We start from the raw sequence: 16764 nt of genomic DNA, 5'->3' as shown, positions 1-16764 counted from the left end.
TGGAAGTAATAGCTAAGAACTTGAGATGGGTATGGAAGTCAGATTTAGTAATGTTAGTTCTCTGTGGGGGGGGGAGAATCAGGGATGGGGATCTTGCCCCTTGCTGCTGCTTTTCTCCTGCAAGAGGCAGGCGATGAAACCAGGCCTGCTACGTGGTAAGATTGTGTCCTTGGAGATAGACAAGTTAAAGTAATGAGGAGAAGGGGCAAATCAGACAGATGGCTGTGACTATTTATAGTGTGGTTTAGGACATTTGTTACTTGATTCAGAAATTGTTGATATTTACAGTTTGTTGGCTTTTAGATAACGGTCTTCTTGTTGGATTAAATTTCTAGTTAGAAGTTTTTCTGATAGCTGGATAATCTGAAAACGTTGTTCAGAGAAAAAGTAATGAGCAGTGAGTTGCTGAAATCAGTTATTAAGATAATGGAAAAGTCCTAAAGATACAGTTTGACCAATAAAATGGAAGATAAATAAATTTGAAGAAGTTTTGTATAAGATTTTTAAGTATGATGATTTAGGTCAAATTTCTAAGATTCTCAGTGAAAGATGAATTGGCAGAAGTGCTGTAAAAGTCTTCTATGAAATATTTTTTCTCATAAGGCAGATAGTACAAAAGAACTACCAGTGATTAATGTTACGCAGATCTCCACTGCAGAAGAGCAATAATTTCAACTTTATTGTTTTATATATATCAGATAAATCAAAAGAAAGGCAGAAGAAAACAAGCCGTGAACACAATACTGAGGTGTGTTTATTTGGGAAAAATGATGCTAAATGGGCCTTGGTGACTACCAGATAGCCTCTCTTTCACAAGGTTTTTTTTGCGAACTTTATATTTTACAGATTCATGTGAACCAAACTGTATTTTCCTCTGCTTATATGCATGTTTGCCAGCTAATTTCAATATAATCATTGATATGCTGTCATGGCTTCTTTTACTTAAGTGAGGAGGACCAGTGGGAGTAAATGTTCAGTGATTTTCAGAAATTCAGATGTTTGTAGATGTAGAACGTAAGTACAAACTGATGAGACAATGTTTTTGCTGGTGTGCATCTGGTTTTTATAGTTGGATTTTTTTTTTTTTTTGCATAATTGATCTGATAATTTCCTAGCATCAGATATTTCAGTTCTTCTCTTGTCTGTCAAACCTGTAATTTAGTTTAAGTGCAATGAAAATGTGTTTCTTAAATAGCCTAAATCCTTTAGGAAAATGATGCTGTAAATATTGATGTAGTATGAACTGAGAGAGTTTTATAAAGTTAGATTGTCTCCAAGTGGTCTTTAAACCTTTCAGACTCCTCTCATGGAAAGTTATACTTGCAAAAAGAAAAAGGCATTTTTCTGTTTTTCTTGGTTGAGCAAAACCAGAATAGATTACTGTGTTCTAGGTGGAAAACTTTGGTTTTCAGCGTCAGGTTAGCATATGGTGAAACATCCTAAGTGTCTTTATTGGTGAACATTTTTAATTAACTTTGTATCTCTGTCCTACTTAAAACGTAGCCCTTCTTTTTCTTTTGAGGGTCTTGGCTTATGGCAATTTTATTGCATCAGAGATAAGTAACTTGGCACTGTTTGAACAACAAGTTGCAAATATAACTTGGCCTTTATTGCCGTTTCAGTAGACACAGAAACTTTATTTGCTAATTTTAGAATGGTCTGTGTAAAATTCCCCAAGGAAGACCACGCGAATTGCCTGAGACTTTTGGTTCATCTTAATTTAATGCTAAAAGAAGTAAGACTGTACAAATACCAAGCTGTAACTAAAACTGTTATCAGTAAACAGTTTTCTGAGAAAGTAAGTATTGGTCAGTAACCTACTCATGTATTTGGCTTAACAAGGCTGGTGAGCCTTGTCAGGTCCTCATTTCTACATTTCTTAGTCTAAAAGTGGCAAAAACTGAAGTAGATGAGGGATCCTTATGTTATAGTTTTAAATGCTGAGAAATGCCTGGATACCTGAAAAAGTTCTTTGTAATAATTTCAGAGTGCTCAGAATCCAAGCTTTGCAGACAATAAGCTAGAAATAAAAATACTCTGAAATGTGAAAACAAAAGTTCATTTTATCTGAGTGACCTGTTCTGTGTGGGCCTGTAGATGAACTCATCCAGATGTTCTTTTCCTATTTGAAAAAAGTTCGCTATATGCTCACTACTATTGAGTGTTTTTGAAAATAACCCAGTGATAAAGAAGTTAAATTAAGGATTGCAGTGAGGAAAGACTGCATTTTTTCTGGTCTTAGCCAGGAATATGTTTCCCTTTAGTGCAGTCACATAGGGCAGGATTGCAAAAGCATTGGAGCAAAAATGGCATGCATGATATTCGTATCCTAGCTTGTAAACAGGAGGTAAGAACAAAATCACTTATCTTTTATTTGTTTCACTTGATGCCCAAGTCAGTTCAGAGTGGTCATGCATGCCTGAATACAAGGAGTAGCTGATTGTGGATGTAGGAGTGAGGAACTGGAGTGTGCCAATTGCCTCTGCAAATGCTTGTGTGGTCAAGTCTGGTTCACTCCTCTTTCTGTTACTGAAGCCAAATCTAAAAATCTCCTCCAGATTTTTTCTCCCTTGTCTTGCCATAGCCCAAGTGATTCATTGAGCCTGTGAACTCCCATTGTCTGTTCAAATGTGGGCCATGAGTCTGTTTATCAGTCCTGCTGCTGACTGCTGTCGCTGCATTTCTGCCCTTCTTGTACAGCAAGTGGAAAGGAATTTGAGCATTTGCAATTTAGACTCCAGCTCATAATATGTGATTATTTTGTGACATGCCATTGCAGTGTTGCTTATAGAATTACATAATAGAATTTAAAGCTGCACTCTCTTTGTGCTTGTGTTGGTGTATGTGGCATGTGCTCTTGGGTCGAAAAAAAAGTTAATGTTCACCACTTTAAGTACGTGTACCACAGAAATGACTGGTGAGAAAATTTTTGCTTATGAAGAATGATTAAATAAGCTGACTATACATTGCTTGGCAACTGTTTTGATGCTTAAAATTGCTAGAACACTGAAAGGCAGCACTGGAGAGAGGATAAAAGAAAGACTGGCTATCTGAACAGAGATCTATGTAGTCAAACACTTCAAACTGCAGAAAAACAAGTCTTCCTATTTTTGAGATGCCTACGTTAGAGTAATCAAGGTATTGCCAGGTATAAATTGTGAATAAATTCTGGATCATTTATTAGGAGTTTTTCAGTCTTACTGAATTTGTTCTTCAAACAGTGTTTTGTCTTTGACAACATTGTTTGAAAAAGACAAAGAACGTAAGAAAATGGCATTTTCATCCATAGTTTTTTTACTGTAAACTAAATCTTTGATTTCTTTTAGATGTTTTTTCTGGGTTTGCATCTGATGCTAGTTTTAGGACATCTCTGAAAAGTCCAACAAAAATAAGGTGTCAGTAGCAGATTGTGCTCTGCATTGGTCTCATGAGGTACTATCATCCAGTGAGAGCATGTGAGGGATAAATGGGATGAAGTACCTTCTGTGTGAAGGTGAAGTTAAATATGCCTTGGTGCCTGCCAGTCGTTTCAGCCTGTGGCCCCACTTGAGTTTTGTTATCTTAAGTGGCTGCAGGAATTACAAAAGCTTCCCAGCCTCTCTTGGCACAGAGTGTGAGTAGGTGTGCGTAGTGATGTGAAGTATGGTGCCTCTTAAAATTGTTCCCTACTTGTACTAGACCATTGATATTTCCCTTCCCCCTTTCCTCTCCTCTCACCCCTGGGGCATGCCTACACTTATTTACAAATATACTTAAATATGTAGTGCTTCAGTGAGCCAGCTATAATCTAAAATACTGAGTAGCCTGGCAGCCTGCAGAATCCTTCTGGCAGATCTTGGTAGACCGGTTAGCACAACTGTTCCAGATTGATTCATCTCTATAATGTATTTAGTTCTTTTAGCTATCTGCATATTTTTTGCAATACTTTCCCTGCAGTTTCCCCCCCACCCTTTTGTCCTCTTTCTCTCAACCTCTGAAGACCTGGTTGTTGAATTATGGAAGCATTATGTAGAGAATTGTGTGTCTTAGTAGCTCTTTGTCAAATGATGTCTGTTGACCTTTGAATGCCCATAAATTTGAAGTGAGGTTTACTTTAAAATATTATGATAGATATTTTAGAGAAAAATAGAAAGGCTTTTTATAATTTTTGAGTCTTATGAATTAAAAAAAATAAATTGCCTTTTAACTTAAAATAGCTGTAAAAAAGAAATTAATAGAAGTTGATACTAAATGTGCACCAGTTGTTTAGCAGTCATAGTAGGTTTATTTTTTAAAATTTCCTGTTAAATAGGAGAATTTTTTATCTCCTACTCTTAGGTAGTGTCAAGGTATAAGCCTAAAAAGATGACTAAATATAATATATTTTAAACATGCTTGTTGCTGATTCATGGAATTATAAATTTCAGTGTACATTTTAAACATTGGTAAAATCTGGACTTACTAAGATGTGATTTCATGATTTAATTATGCTGTTATGGCTGCTAAGCCAATATTAGGAAGTCAACAACATTTACAGAAAGAATTGTTTCTAGCCCAGTGCTACCTCAAACATTGTATCACCTTTTTGTCTGCTTCAAAGTAAGGTGACATTAGAGTCCTTTGGGGAATTTTGTAGAACAGTAGTGTTGTTGTCTTTGAAAATTTTTTTAATATAAGAATGAATGTTATTTTTAAAACCTCTTAATAAAGAGGTGGACTAGTTAAGGTAGCTACAGTGCTGTAATGTAGACTGGATGTGTATGACACTTCTAGGTTATGTTGCAGTTGGTCATACAAAAAAATTCTGTGAGATGAAGTGGAAAAAAAAAAACAACCCAGACTCAACAATTGCAGCTGAAATAGACGGTTCCAGGCATGTCTTTTTCCAGTGTTCTCTGGTTTTGTGGTGGCTATTTTTGTTTGGTTCGATTTTGGCTTTTTTGTTGGTTTTGTTTTCTCCTTCTCGCTTGATCTTAATGTCACAGTTGAGTTGGAATACAGTAACTTGTAGCACTTAGCCTGGAATAAACTCGAGGCGGATCCTGCCTTGATTCTTGCCGTGGAGCCAGCGGGGCCGGGTGCTTTATGGAGATGATGAGCCCCACCCGTAAGGCAAGGAACAATACGAGGTTTTGTGGGATCCCCATAGGCAGTTTTGAGGTTTGCAAAGACTGGCTTACAACTTGATGCATTTTAACCTTATTACCTAGAAGGTCAGTTGTCACAGAACCTGTTTGTTGGGAATATTTGCGAATTCTTGAAATTTTTGGCAAACTTTCCCAGGAGCGGCCAAAACACAAGTGTAGAGCAGTGTTGCAGATTACTCAAAGCGGAAGGGAATCTCTTTTGCTCCTCTTCTTCCTCAGGTGTAGCTCAGACTCCAGATATGACTTGGCTTAAAGCTGTAGCCATGGGAAGTCACCTGTGGTGTCTCAGTCTATTGGTAAAATTCTGTCATTTATGCCTGAAATATGAGAAAACTGTAGTTGTGCAGTTCAATTACAATTTTCATCGTGTTTCAACCCTGACCTCCTGCACATTAAATTTTTGCACAGGCATTTAGACAGATGTTGTCCATGTATTTTAATTGGAAATAGTGATCCTACAGTTGCCACTGCATTGTTCTAGAGACTGCAAAAATACTGCTACTTGTTAGAATTTGTCATTTTAGATATTTCAACTCATTGTACTTGTTTATTCAGTTTGCATTTATCTGCAAAGTGTTTATTTTATGGTATGAACATTTAGATTCCTTTGCATATTTTTGGTGAATTGCCAAAAGAATGAAAATTTAAAGAATGAAATCTGCTTAAAACATATGAACTGTTAGTACATTATTGTTAATATAAAATTTCAGTTATTATTTTAATACTGTTCTTCCGTGCCATATAAGCAAATCTGAATATCGGCATTGAGAATTTCTCAAGTAACATTTAAGCTTGCATGTATAACGGATTTTTATTGTCCGTGGAGGCTGATGTAATTGTAATTACTCAGTACATGTACAAATGAGGGATAAGGGTTGCTAACATCTTGTGGAAAAGAAAGGGAATATTTCTCTAAGTTATAAAAATGACCAAATGTAAGTATTCTCATTTCCAGAGACAGAATTCTTCAAAAATAGTGAGTATTAGGCATAAGGATGCTACTCTGAAGAAAAGCATGAACAAACTATGCTAGAAACCATGCAGCCTCCAAGGAGAGAGCAAAATTATTCTCAGTTTCTGGAAGTACCAGTAAAACTTCCTATCTGTAAATTATATATTTATTAACCTTGAAGGATCCTAGCAATAAGCTTGTGTAGGGCTGGAGATTCGTCTGTTGTTGCTGTGTGTATTTTAAGTAAGAAACACAAGTACTTCTTGAAAATCCAGGAAAAAGAAAAGTTCTAAGACATCATTAAGAGTATGGAGGTATTACTGACAAAAGATGTCCACATGAAGGAGATGTCATATGGTAATTCTCAATCATATCCATTTATGTGTCTCTGTCTTACAAAAGGAAGACTGTTAAAACTACCGAGATTTTGCATTTTTTAATTTAGTTTAGGCTGCTACCAGTGGAAGATGACTTTAGCCTCAACTGTTAGAACAGAAATGCTGCTTTGACCTTTGTAGTGTAGCAGTGTGTGAGCCGCGTTGTTTGCCAGCCTTCTGAGTAAAAATGCTTCATTCCAGCGTGTTCAGTCAGTTCATTCTTGGCTAGAAATTGCTTGCAGACAGCAGGTCACATAATAGATCACTTCAGCTTGTGTCCTGATGGCATTGGATGATCTTTTTCATTCCAGCCAAATACATATTTACGCCATGATTTCTGTTTTTAAAAGTACGTTTTGGTGTTCTCTCCCTTTTGACGGGAAGAGCATGTGTCAGTTCTGCTGGGCCTGTGTGGAGATAGGGAGGGAGGGAGAATCTGTGTGTCTGTACAGTTACTGCAAACTAAGTTACATGTGCCTGAGATGCTCCTCTTGGGAGGGATGCTGACCTTGTTGAGCTGGGATGCTTCTCGCTCAGTTACATTCCTTAGGGTAGGAAATGCTGACTCCAGCATCAGCATTTATTTCTCCTGTGCCTTTCTTTAAACCTGAGCATAAAATTGACATTAGAATTCAATTGTAGTTGATGCCAGAGTGAGAGATCTTTCTTTTGATTCAGCTGACTTTTTTTTTCTGGAATTCTAATGTATTTCCCCTGTTGAAGGAGAAGAGTGACTTAGTTGGAGAGCAGCCAGTGTTTTTCTCTTGTCATAAACTGGCTGATCTAGTTGGTGACTGGCAGTTAAGGATCCTTCAGGTGTCTGTCAAGCTATTTACTGACTGTACTTGAGCAATAAAATTCTATCAGCTGGTGTGATATTTTAGAGCAGCTGCTATTGCTGGCCACCAACAAATGGGCTCTTGGTGTAAGATTCATCTTTCCTGGTCACCAAAATTCAACTGAGTTAGTTGTGTGCCTTCCCTTTATAGTTGTTGGAGAGAAAATGACATTTAGAGACTCTGTTTTTTCTCACCTTGGGGTAAAAATCTGCATTCAGATTCTTTGGAAGCAGCTATCTCCATTAACTGAAATATCTGGGGACTGCTTGCAAGGTTGTAACAGGTGAAGATAGGATATTCCTGCTCATTTTAATCCCACTTTCCTGAGCATTTATTTAAATGCAAGGGTTATAGGTTGTCATACTCAACAGCTGATGGCGTAGACCTGTTGCCATTTATCCTGTCTGTGCTTCTCAAGACACAGATGAGGTGCCTGGTGACTTGGCTGTAGAGGTGCAGAAAGCTTCTGGTCCTGGAAATGGCAGGTGAGGCTGAGGCATGAAGTGGTGACTGCCTGCAGGTATTTTTGCCTCAAAGTGTATGTGTGAGTTGAGCAAGCATAAGAACTTGCCTCTTGATTTGAGCATTAGGTAGAAAACCAGGGAGTTCTTCCTTTGTGATTAGGAATTAATATCTTGTGTTTGTCATAATTATCTATTTAAAGGAGATTTTTCACAGGCAACTAAATACTTGTGCTGGAAGTTGATAGAGGCTAGCTGTCTATTTTCTACTTCACTTTTATTTACTTATGTACCATTTCTCTTCTTGTCTCCCTCACCGAAATACCTTTCCCTGTTTTCCTTTTTCTTCCTCTCTTAATTACAGTATTTCTGGAGAGCTTTCCTTAACCTATTTTAGTAAGTATCATAATTAACACTTAACCCTGTATTACAAAGAGGGGTTTATTTTTTTTTTTGTTCTTATTTTAGCTGAACATGGTTTACATCAGGTTTTTTTTACTAGTGTCATGTATCTGACATGTATCTATAGAATTATACTCTAATTATACACTAGTTCAGTTAGTGAGAAAAATACTTTATCATCTTCTCTTGCTTATTGTTGGTGAATACTTCTATCTGCTGAAAGCTTTTTGTATGCTTATTTTATCCATTCCTTATCCTTTATTGAATGTTTATCCATATCCAAGAGAGAAAACAAACCCTGTCAAACAAACCAAAATTGCTTTATTTCTTATCTTTTCCTTTCCTTGTTTTTTTTTTTTTTTTGATCTGTAGTGAGCATGCTGTTTAGAAGGCTTATCTCTGCAGTGGTTTTTGTAAGTGTTTAATGTTTATGAAGCATAGTAAGCCAACACCTTTTGAACTCTACAAATGAATATTAAATTAACTTTGGAAGACACACACACACTTAAGAGCTAAGCTGAATAATTTTGAGCAATCGGATTCTAAATTGAACACTTGCTTTTGCAGGCCCAGATCGCCTTTCTTCAAGGTGAAAGGAAAGGACAAGAAAATCTGAAGAAGGATCTAGTGCGAAGAATCAAAATGCTGGAATATGCGCTCAAACAGGAAAGGTATGCTGCTTTTGTGATGAGTATGTGATGAAGAAATGCTGAAGGCAGAAACTTTATTTTTGCCTTTGTATTTGACAAAACCAAGCAATGTTTTTTCTGTCTCTACTCAGTTCTATTGACGAATTTTACTGTACTAAATAAAACCACTAGTCTAAATGTCTGCATTATGATGAGAGCAACAGCTAAAACAGTATGACTTGAAAAACATGCTAACAAAACCCATAGCTGATCAATAATGAATGCTTTCCCTTGGTAAAATTCCACTGAACTGTATAGATTATACTCCAGAATTAAAGTGTATTTTCATTTTGTTCAGCGTAATAACTTTGTTTATTAATACGTGTCAAGTGAAATCTTGAATAACTGTCTTCAGTCTAATAATTACTAGTTTTTAATCTTGCTAAGTTTTTAGCCTTTTCAGTATGAGAGACTATACAAGAATATCTTCTGGAGGTTAATTGTGTGATTGCAAAAGTGTTTATGTTTACCAGTTAATCAATGTCTATTTCTTTGTTCATGGACATTTTTAGTACAAGTCCTGAGTTTACCATTTTATTCTTATGTATACTTTCCTGTTATTCTAACCTTTGAGGCAAGCAGAAATTCAGAAATCTCTCCATTCAACCGATTTATTTCAGGCCAAGTTTAGTTTACATTCTTTTAATTAGTGAAATGTCTTAAAATTCTTGAATAAAGAGTATACTTATGGTACTGCTGCAAAGCAGTCATTGCTTACATTATCATTTTCCTGTTAGATAATTACTGTCTCTCTTCAATAAAAGAAGCCTCTGAAATAGTTTGTTTAGTAGAAATAAGATTTAAAATACACACATATGCAAATGAGGAATAGAACATCACTGGTAGATAATTTTAAAAGGACACCAATAGTTACATTACTGTATTGTATGGGCTATTTTAGCACAAGATGTGTCTTCTACCATCCAGTTTGTCTCTTTCTGGTAGCAACCAGTTAATCCACTAGCATGGGGATGCAGCCAGGGTTCTGGCCAGCAGTAGCCCCTGGACTCCAGTGTATTTTCTTCTGCTTTGGGGAGTTCTTGGAGGAATCCTTAAGGTAGATACTCTTTTTGCCTGGGCTTCATTATGGTACCAATATTACATCAAAGAGCACAGAAAAATACAAAATGTATGCATAATGGAGTTTGCAGTTTATGGCTGTGGAAAGGCTTACATTTGAAGCATAATTACAGAGCTTAGTGTCATTGGTTCAGCTAAAAATATACTCTAAGTTATATATATATTCTGTGAAGATTTCTTGTATTTCAAAACTGGTGGAGCTATTCCTGATTACGTAAAAGTACCTCTAACACTCCATGTTCATAACCCACAGAAGTTAGCAATTTAAAATTATCAAACAATGTAAATACATTTTTGTGTACTAGCAGAGAAACTTTGTAACATTAAAAAAACAAAAATCAAACTTCCATATGGATGGTGAAAATGTCCCTCAGTTTTAGAGTGTAAAATCCACCTAAATGATGACATTTAAAACTTAATGCAGTAGTCCCTGTCAGGATTAGGAAAAAACACTTGGTGGCTTCTTATTACAATTTTGACACCAGTATCTTTTATGTTGCATGTTTTTCTGCAGTGTGTGGCATTAGCCTCGGTTACTCAGGTCAGTAGGCTACAGTCAGCTGATGTGATCCAGTGTGACAGTTCCAGTACGGGTGGTTCTGAAAGCAGATGTGATACTTGTGACTGGTGTGTGTGCTGGAGACAGCTATTTATGAGTTTGTAGTTTTAAACTGCAGTTTATTTGCCAGTTTCTAAAGAAATACTCTTGTATTTCTGCTGGAATTATCTCCCAGCAAGTGTTCTTGCTTGATACTTCAAAGAACGGCAACATACTGAGCTTGGAAGCACTGCTCCCTTTCCCAGCATTTTCCTAAATCAGCTGTCAGCCTGGTCAGGCAGTAATCAGGATGCTGGCATTTTCCATTGGGTTCTTAGAGCTGGAAAATGAGATCCTCCAAGGTAGGAGGAAGACATTCCTATCAAGTTTGGGGAAGGTTGGTGCACTGTGAGGGGGGAGGAAATCATTCCTGTATTCCTTCATTTCAGCTCTGGCTGTGTAGTATTTCAGATCTTTCTCAGCTGGATGAAATAAATTATGAGTAACAGAACAGAATATGAAATTGTGGACCAGGGTACTCCATGTTCATAATGCCCTCAGGAAACCGTGTAAAAGAAATGAGAAACATTTGTTTTTGCAGGTACATGCTTCTATGAGCTGTTATTTATAGTGGCTGCTCTGCATTTCTTTTATCAACGTAATAGTTTCAAATTTTACTGTAAATTAACAACTTTGGGACCACTGTTGATGTTCTCTATTTCATGTCATGTCATTTTAGCGTGGGTAAGGTAGAAAATAAGTCTTACTGCTGATGGTCATGTTTTTCTGGCAAATTTAGTTTAATGTTAAGTCTTTATGTCTGTAATTGTGAGGTTATCTTCTTACTGTGTGTATAGCAAGGCAGGTTATTTCTGCTGAAGAGTCTTAGTAGGTGAAGTAGCAAGGAGCTTAGAAGGAGCTAGTGCATAGTTAAGTGCTAGCATTTTTCAGTAGGAGTTTTGATGTAGTTTTGCCAGCATCCAGTAGATTGCAGTGTGAGGCTGTTCAGAGTTGAGGATTACTTTTTATGACTTTATCAATACTTGCTCCACCACCAGTAAGTTTCACTGGTGCCTCTGGATTTTCAGGAGCTAGCTGAAACGTAGTCCTGTTTCTCTCAAGTACATGTCCTATTTCGGCTAGTCTAGCTCACTTCCTGTCTTAACATATTTCAACCAAAGAGCTGGACTCCTGAGCCATGTCTCTAGAAACAGTTGATTTAATTTTGTGTTGTTTTCTGCACTGATGTGTCTGATCAGTGTAAGGCTGGCGCCTTCTCCCCTGGGTAGAATATCTCGCCGTGCTGTTCCTGGCAGTCGTTCTTGTTTATGTCTCTTGATTTGGCGGCAGCTCCCAGATCTTCTACGGATGTTTTGGCAGGCTCCCTCAGCACAGCTGGATCAGATGCTTCAGGTCTGGCGACAGATATTTCCAAGAAATAGTGGCTTTTTTTGACTGGAATCAAATTTGTTTCTGTGTGAAGTATTCAGAAAAGTTTCACTGCACTCAGTCTTAGGAAACGTGGATGAAGGCTTTTAGCGTTTTCCTAAGCAATTCTTGTGTGGCAGCCATGTTGAATGTTTCCAAGCACTAAATAGAAGACACATAGTTTAATGAAAATACTTCTAATCAAAAGAGGAGAATTGTGTAATGAAGGGCAGAAGCCAGAGCAGTGGTAATAGTCATGCTTATCTGAGTAAGGGCATCTACCCAGGAGCATAGTTTCACAGTGCTAAAATAGCTTTCTTTCAAATAACTGCAAGGCTAGTCTTCAGCTAGAAAATACCTTCTATTAAGTTGCATCCTTCAGGTAGTCATTTTCAAGTAATTTTTCTGTCTCTGCATACTGTTAATAATTCATATGTAATTTTCAGAAATGGAAGGTAAATCATTGAAGTTGAACAAGTTTCAGATAATAAAGATTTGTTTCTTTTTCTCCCCTGCCACCTTTTTGACCAGATGATAAAAAGGTTGAAGAAACTTTCATTTTCTTTGTACTTTTTTTACGCAAAATATACTTTATCTCTTTTTTGTGATGGTAGTATCACACTACTGGGATGTGTGAGCTAGAGTTCAAGGTGAGCTGCAGAAGGCCATTTTAAAGCTGTTGATAAATGGACCCTGTGATTTCTGCAAAAGTGAAAAAATTAAGCATTACAGGTGGACAGCAGATATTCTGTCATTGTAAAAACAGATTAAATTAAAATGTGCTAATAGAATAAGTGATATTTTGAATTTGTGTAGAAAAGAATTAAAGGTTATTTTGTGAAGAGTTTCATACCCTTTGATTGCAATATGTGTAACTGAAGGGTCAAGATTCCCTTCTAGTCCTGGAGTCTGAGTCATAGTGTTCAGCTCTTTTCTTAGTGCACTTTAGAAAGAAGATTGTTTGTCTTTCATACCTGTGACATTTTCAGCTGTATCATAAAAAAAAGCATCTAATAATAAATGTCATACTGCCTGAAGAAATGTGGAAGATATTTCCTAGATAACCTATTAGCGGTCTATATTGATTTTATGGGAGTTTTTGGTAATATTTTTCTGAACTTTAGAAGCTGACCTCAACTGAAGATGAGTTCAGTGTGTCACATACTCTGGCATGATACTCATGCTTCTGTTTCAAGTCTGTGTCCTGCTCAGAGACCTGAATTTATATCAATTGAATTTAATTCAGGTTTGATTGTAGCACTGGGGTTTTTTTATCATTTTGTTCAGTCAGAACTCTATAACTTTGTTTTTAACTTTTCCAGCAATATTGGAAATAAGGGTTACTTTTTGGGGCTTTTCATCTCTTCAGTTGCCTCTTTGTTAGAACACTGTTCTTCTGCCTTTTCTCTAGTGCTGCTGGTCTCTGCCTGCAATATACAAAGTTAGGTCCTCTGAAAGATGAAATCTTAATCCAGTTTGGCCCTAAAATAAATTTAAAGGGCCAGTGGTGTACAAGACCATGTAATCTACATTATCCTCTTGAAGTAAAGAATATCAACAAAAGCTTTAAAAGCTGTTGTGTTACGAGGTGGAACCAGTTAGAAAATCTTGGATACTAACAGTTTAAAATGAATTTTAAATGAATAGTCTCATTTTGTTGAAATGATTTTATAATACTTTTGATGAGTGGGGAAAACTTCAGTAAGAAAAAAGACTATAACTGTTGATTTAAGAGGGAAGTGAATTAAAAAGTGAGCAAACATGGATTTAGGAGATTGAAATAAATATACTGAGAAGTTTAAAAAACTGCAGTCTGAATCTTTGTAAGATGGATTTTGGAGAACATGAGATCTGAGGAACAGGAAAGGTCCAAAGAATGATCCTTGCAGTGAACCTAGCAAACATTTTACTTAGGCTGGAAATGATTAACAAAACTTGATAAGAAAATTAGTGAACGCATAGAGCATAGTGGAACTTTGTATAAAACCCACGAACTAAAAGCAAATGTCAACTGCTGCAAAACTAACTTCTCCCTGAATTCTTTGAAGGAATGAAGTAGAACACAACATATGTCAGTAATCCAGATTAGAGCAGAGTATTAATATTTGTTCACTTCTGTTAAGTCAGATCAAAATAGATTACATATTAAGGTCTCTTGATTTCACGACTGCATAAAAAATTGTATTGTTTGAAGTTGGTGACAGAGTGGAGGACTTCTGAATTCTTCATTAATCATTGCTTTTCATTAGAGGAGGTGGGGGAAAAGTATATATAGCATCAACATTTAACAATAATGAAATGCACTTGTTTTACTAGGGTAACATGTAAGAAATGGATAGTTGGAAAAGGAAAGATAAATATTTTGATTGAGCATTCAGCCTTGATTTTGTTCTACTCTTGGTTATTCTTTTTTGTGCTGACCAAAATGTTTAACTTCCATCTATTGCTTTTAATACATTTCAAGCACATCCTTTCTCTTTTCCTTGTTGATTGCTGCTCATCTGAGTTAGAGCTTAGTGCTCTGGCTCTTGAGAGTTAGTTCCTTTGTCTGTCGATGTTGCTATGCCTAAGAGGCACTTCTTCACTCTTCACTTACCCTTCTCAGTCAGAATTAAATGTTTATTATAATTAAAATGCAGCTGGATTAGTAAGAAGCTATTACTGTTGAAATTGAAATGTAAGAACTACGAAGCATTCTTCAGCACTTTTTTGTTAGAAGTAATGGGCTTTCTTGATGAAATAGGAAAAGGCAAAAGAAAACAGTAATATAATGAAGATGTTTAAGAAGCAATCTAGAGGTGTAGGTAACTTGGAAACATTTTCTGCAGCTGTTCTTGATATAGTCATGCGATTTTAGTGAAAACTTGTCTCATACAATTACAAAGTGTCAAACCCATTAATTTTTTTAAAAATAAATTTTAAGTGGAAGAGCTCCCTTGTGCCTAGTGGAGCTAATGAAACTTCTTTTCATGTTGGTGCATATGAGAGGTTTATTTTTTTTGTCTTTTTCAGCCTTTTTCTTGCTACCCTACACTTCACTTTGTACATTTGTGTTTGAGCTGCATTTACATGCGTACTTTTTGATTGTTCCACCAGGCTGCACACATAGCATTTCCTGAGTTCTTAGCCTTTTGTTTAGGGTAGGAACTGGTGTCAGTGCCCCTCTTCTACCCAGTTGTAAATGTATAAAACTTGCAGTTTTGTACTTATAAAGTTATTGTGAGTGTCAGAGAAGGAGGGAACAGATTGCAAAACTAGAAAAGGCTCACTTTGCCTCACTTTCTCTATTGCAGTGTTATAAGACTGCTGTAATGAATCTTGAATAATTTACATGTGCATGTGTAATACTGTTCTACTGTGGTGTTATTTTGTGTATTTCAAAGTCTGTACATACTGAGTCTTTAGGATGAAGCTTCTCAAATTAAAAAGCATTTCCCTTTTTTTTTTTTTTTTTGCTATTCTTGTTCATTGTATGGCATGCTTTGTGGGGCTTATTATATTTGCCCCAAAATATAATAAGCTTTTAAAAGATTAATAATTTTGGAAGAAGTCTCCATTTTTGCACTTGGTCAAGTGGCAGACCTAGCAGCTTTGAGAGAAAGTGGTGTGGGTAAGCTGTCATTGCCAAGTCTCATTTAGAATAGTTTTGGCTGAGGGCCTGCTGCTGTTGGGAGAGCACAGCATTTCGAAGAATAAAACTAAAGTTTGCTTAATGGAGTGACAATATGAGATATGAAGTAGATGGCACTGAACTGACATGGGTAGTAAAAATGTTTCATAAATGTTGGCTAAAAAGGAAAGGCTGGGGGGTTGGGAAGGGAAGCAGATGAGTTGCTTGTGTCCACAGGGAAGGAACCTTTTCTGTAGCAAGAACATTTTGTAAAATGTGCAGTCAACTGCTCTATGTGTTTCCTCAGTATTCACTATGCAATTACATGTAACCCTTAGGAAAAAAAGATTTCAATAAAATTACCTATCTGAAGTCATGGTAAAATTACTTAGTTTGCTTTGTTCCCAGCCTAGAAGAAAGGAGTGGCTTTTCAATTGAAAACAGATGACATTTATGTGTTTAGAGATATCCTTTAAATGTACTAATAGATTTTAAATTTTTTTTTTGTTTGGTTTCCTTGCAGGGCTAAATACCACAAATTAAAATATGGCACAGAATTGAATCAGGGAGATATGAAGCCACCAAACTATGATTCTGGTAAGAATTTAACGAGAGTGAGTTTATTACTGGCATAAAAGCTTAACTGTGTTATGTGCAAATGCTGAATTGATAGTATTGATAAAATAAGTCTCTTAATGGAGCAGTAAGAATAGAGATTATTATTCCAGCCTGTATTTTATTCTTGTACAATTAAAAATATATCCTGGTGCTCTAAGAGTCTATTAATAAATCAAGTTACTTTAGATTTTAAAAAAAAATCCAAACCCGAATGAGCAGACTGCTCTTGGAGAGAGTAGTTTTTCTGTCCCTTAGTGATGTGTATGGATATTTTAGAACAGGATGATACTAGATTCACAGCACTAGAATCCTTTTATCTCTGGATAATTCTTCTGAATGAAATACATAGTTCATAATTTTTTGGTTCAATTACCTCAGTGGTATTCCAGGAAAAAAATAATTAAAGTGCAATTTATACATAAGTGAGAGTTTTTGAATGGGAGATTTCAAATGGTCATTGGAGATGCATTTAGTTATTTCAGTTTTTTGCCTTGGTCTCTGGAAAGCTGATTTGTTTTCATCTCCTACTTCACACAAATAGATTTAAGCACTGAATTGGGGAAATAAGAATTTAAGTTACTTCCTTTTATCCCTCTATCTCCCTATCCTTTCCTCTGGGGGAAAAAATATTAAAAAAGGTACAG

General features: G+C 36.2%; 1 protein-coding gene across 1 annotated transcript in view; it reads left to right on the top strand.

The window, feature by feature from the left end:
• The window catches only part of STRN (striatin), a 69336-nt gene that overhangs the window by 4386 nt on the left and 48186 nt on the right, over nucleotides 1-16764 (top strand). Inside the window, 2 exon segments of the mRNA XM_071429589.1 lie at nucleotides 8725-8828; nucleotides 16026-16099. Of these exon segments, the coding sequence (XP_071285690.1) occupies nucleotides 8725-8828; nucleotides 16026-16099 (178 nt within the window).

This window comes from Agelaius tricolor, unplaced genomic scaffold (assembly GCF_023055355.1).
Source record: "Agelaius tricolor isolate 1412-34295 unplaced genomic scaffold, bAgeTri1.0.p SCAF_1, whole genome shotgun sequence".
In the NCBI taxonomy this organism is placed as follows: domain Eukaryota; kingdom Metazoa; phylum Chordata; class Aves; order Passeriformes; family Icteridae; genus Agelaius; species Agelaius tricolor.
This window is presented reverse-complemented; position numbering and strand designations above follow the sequence as displayed.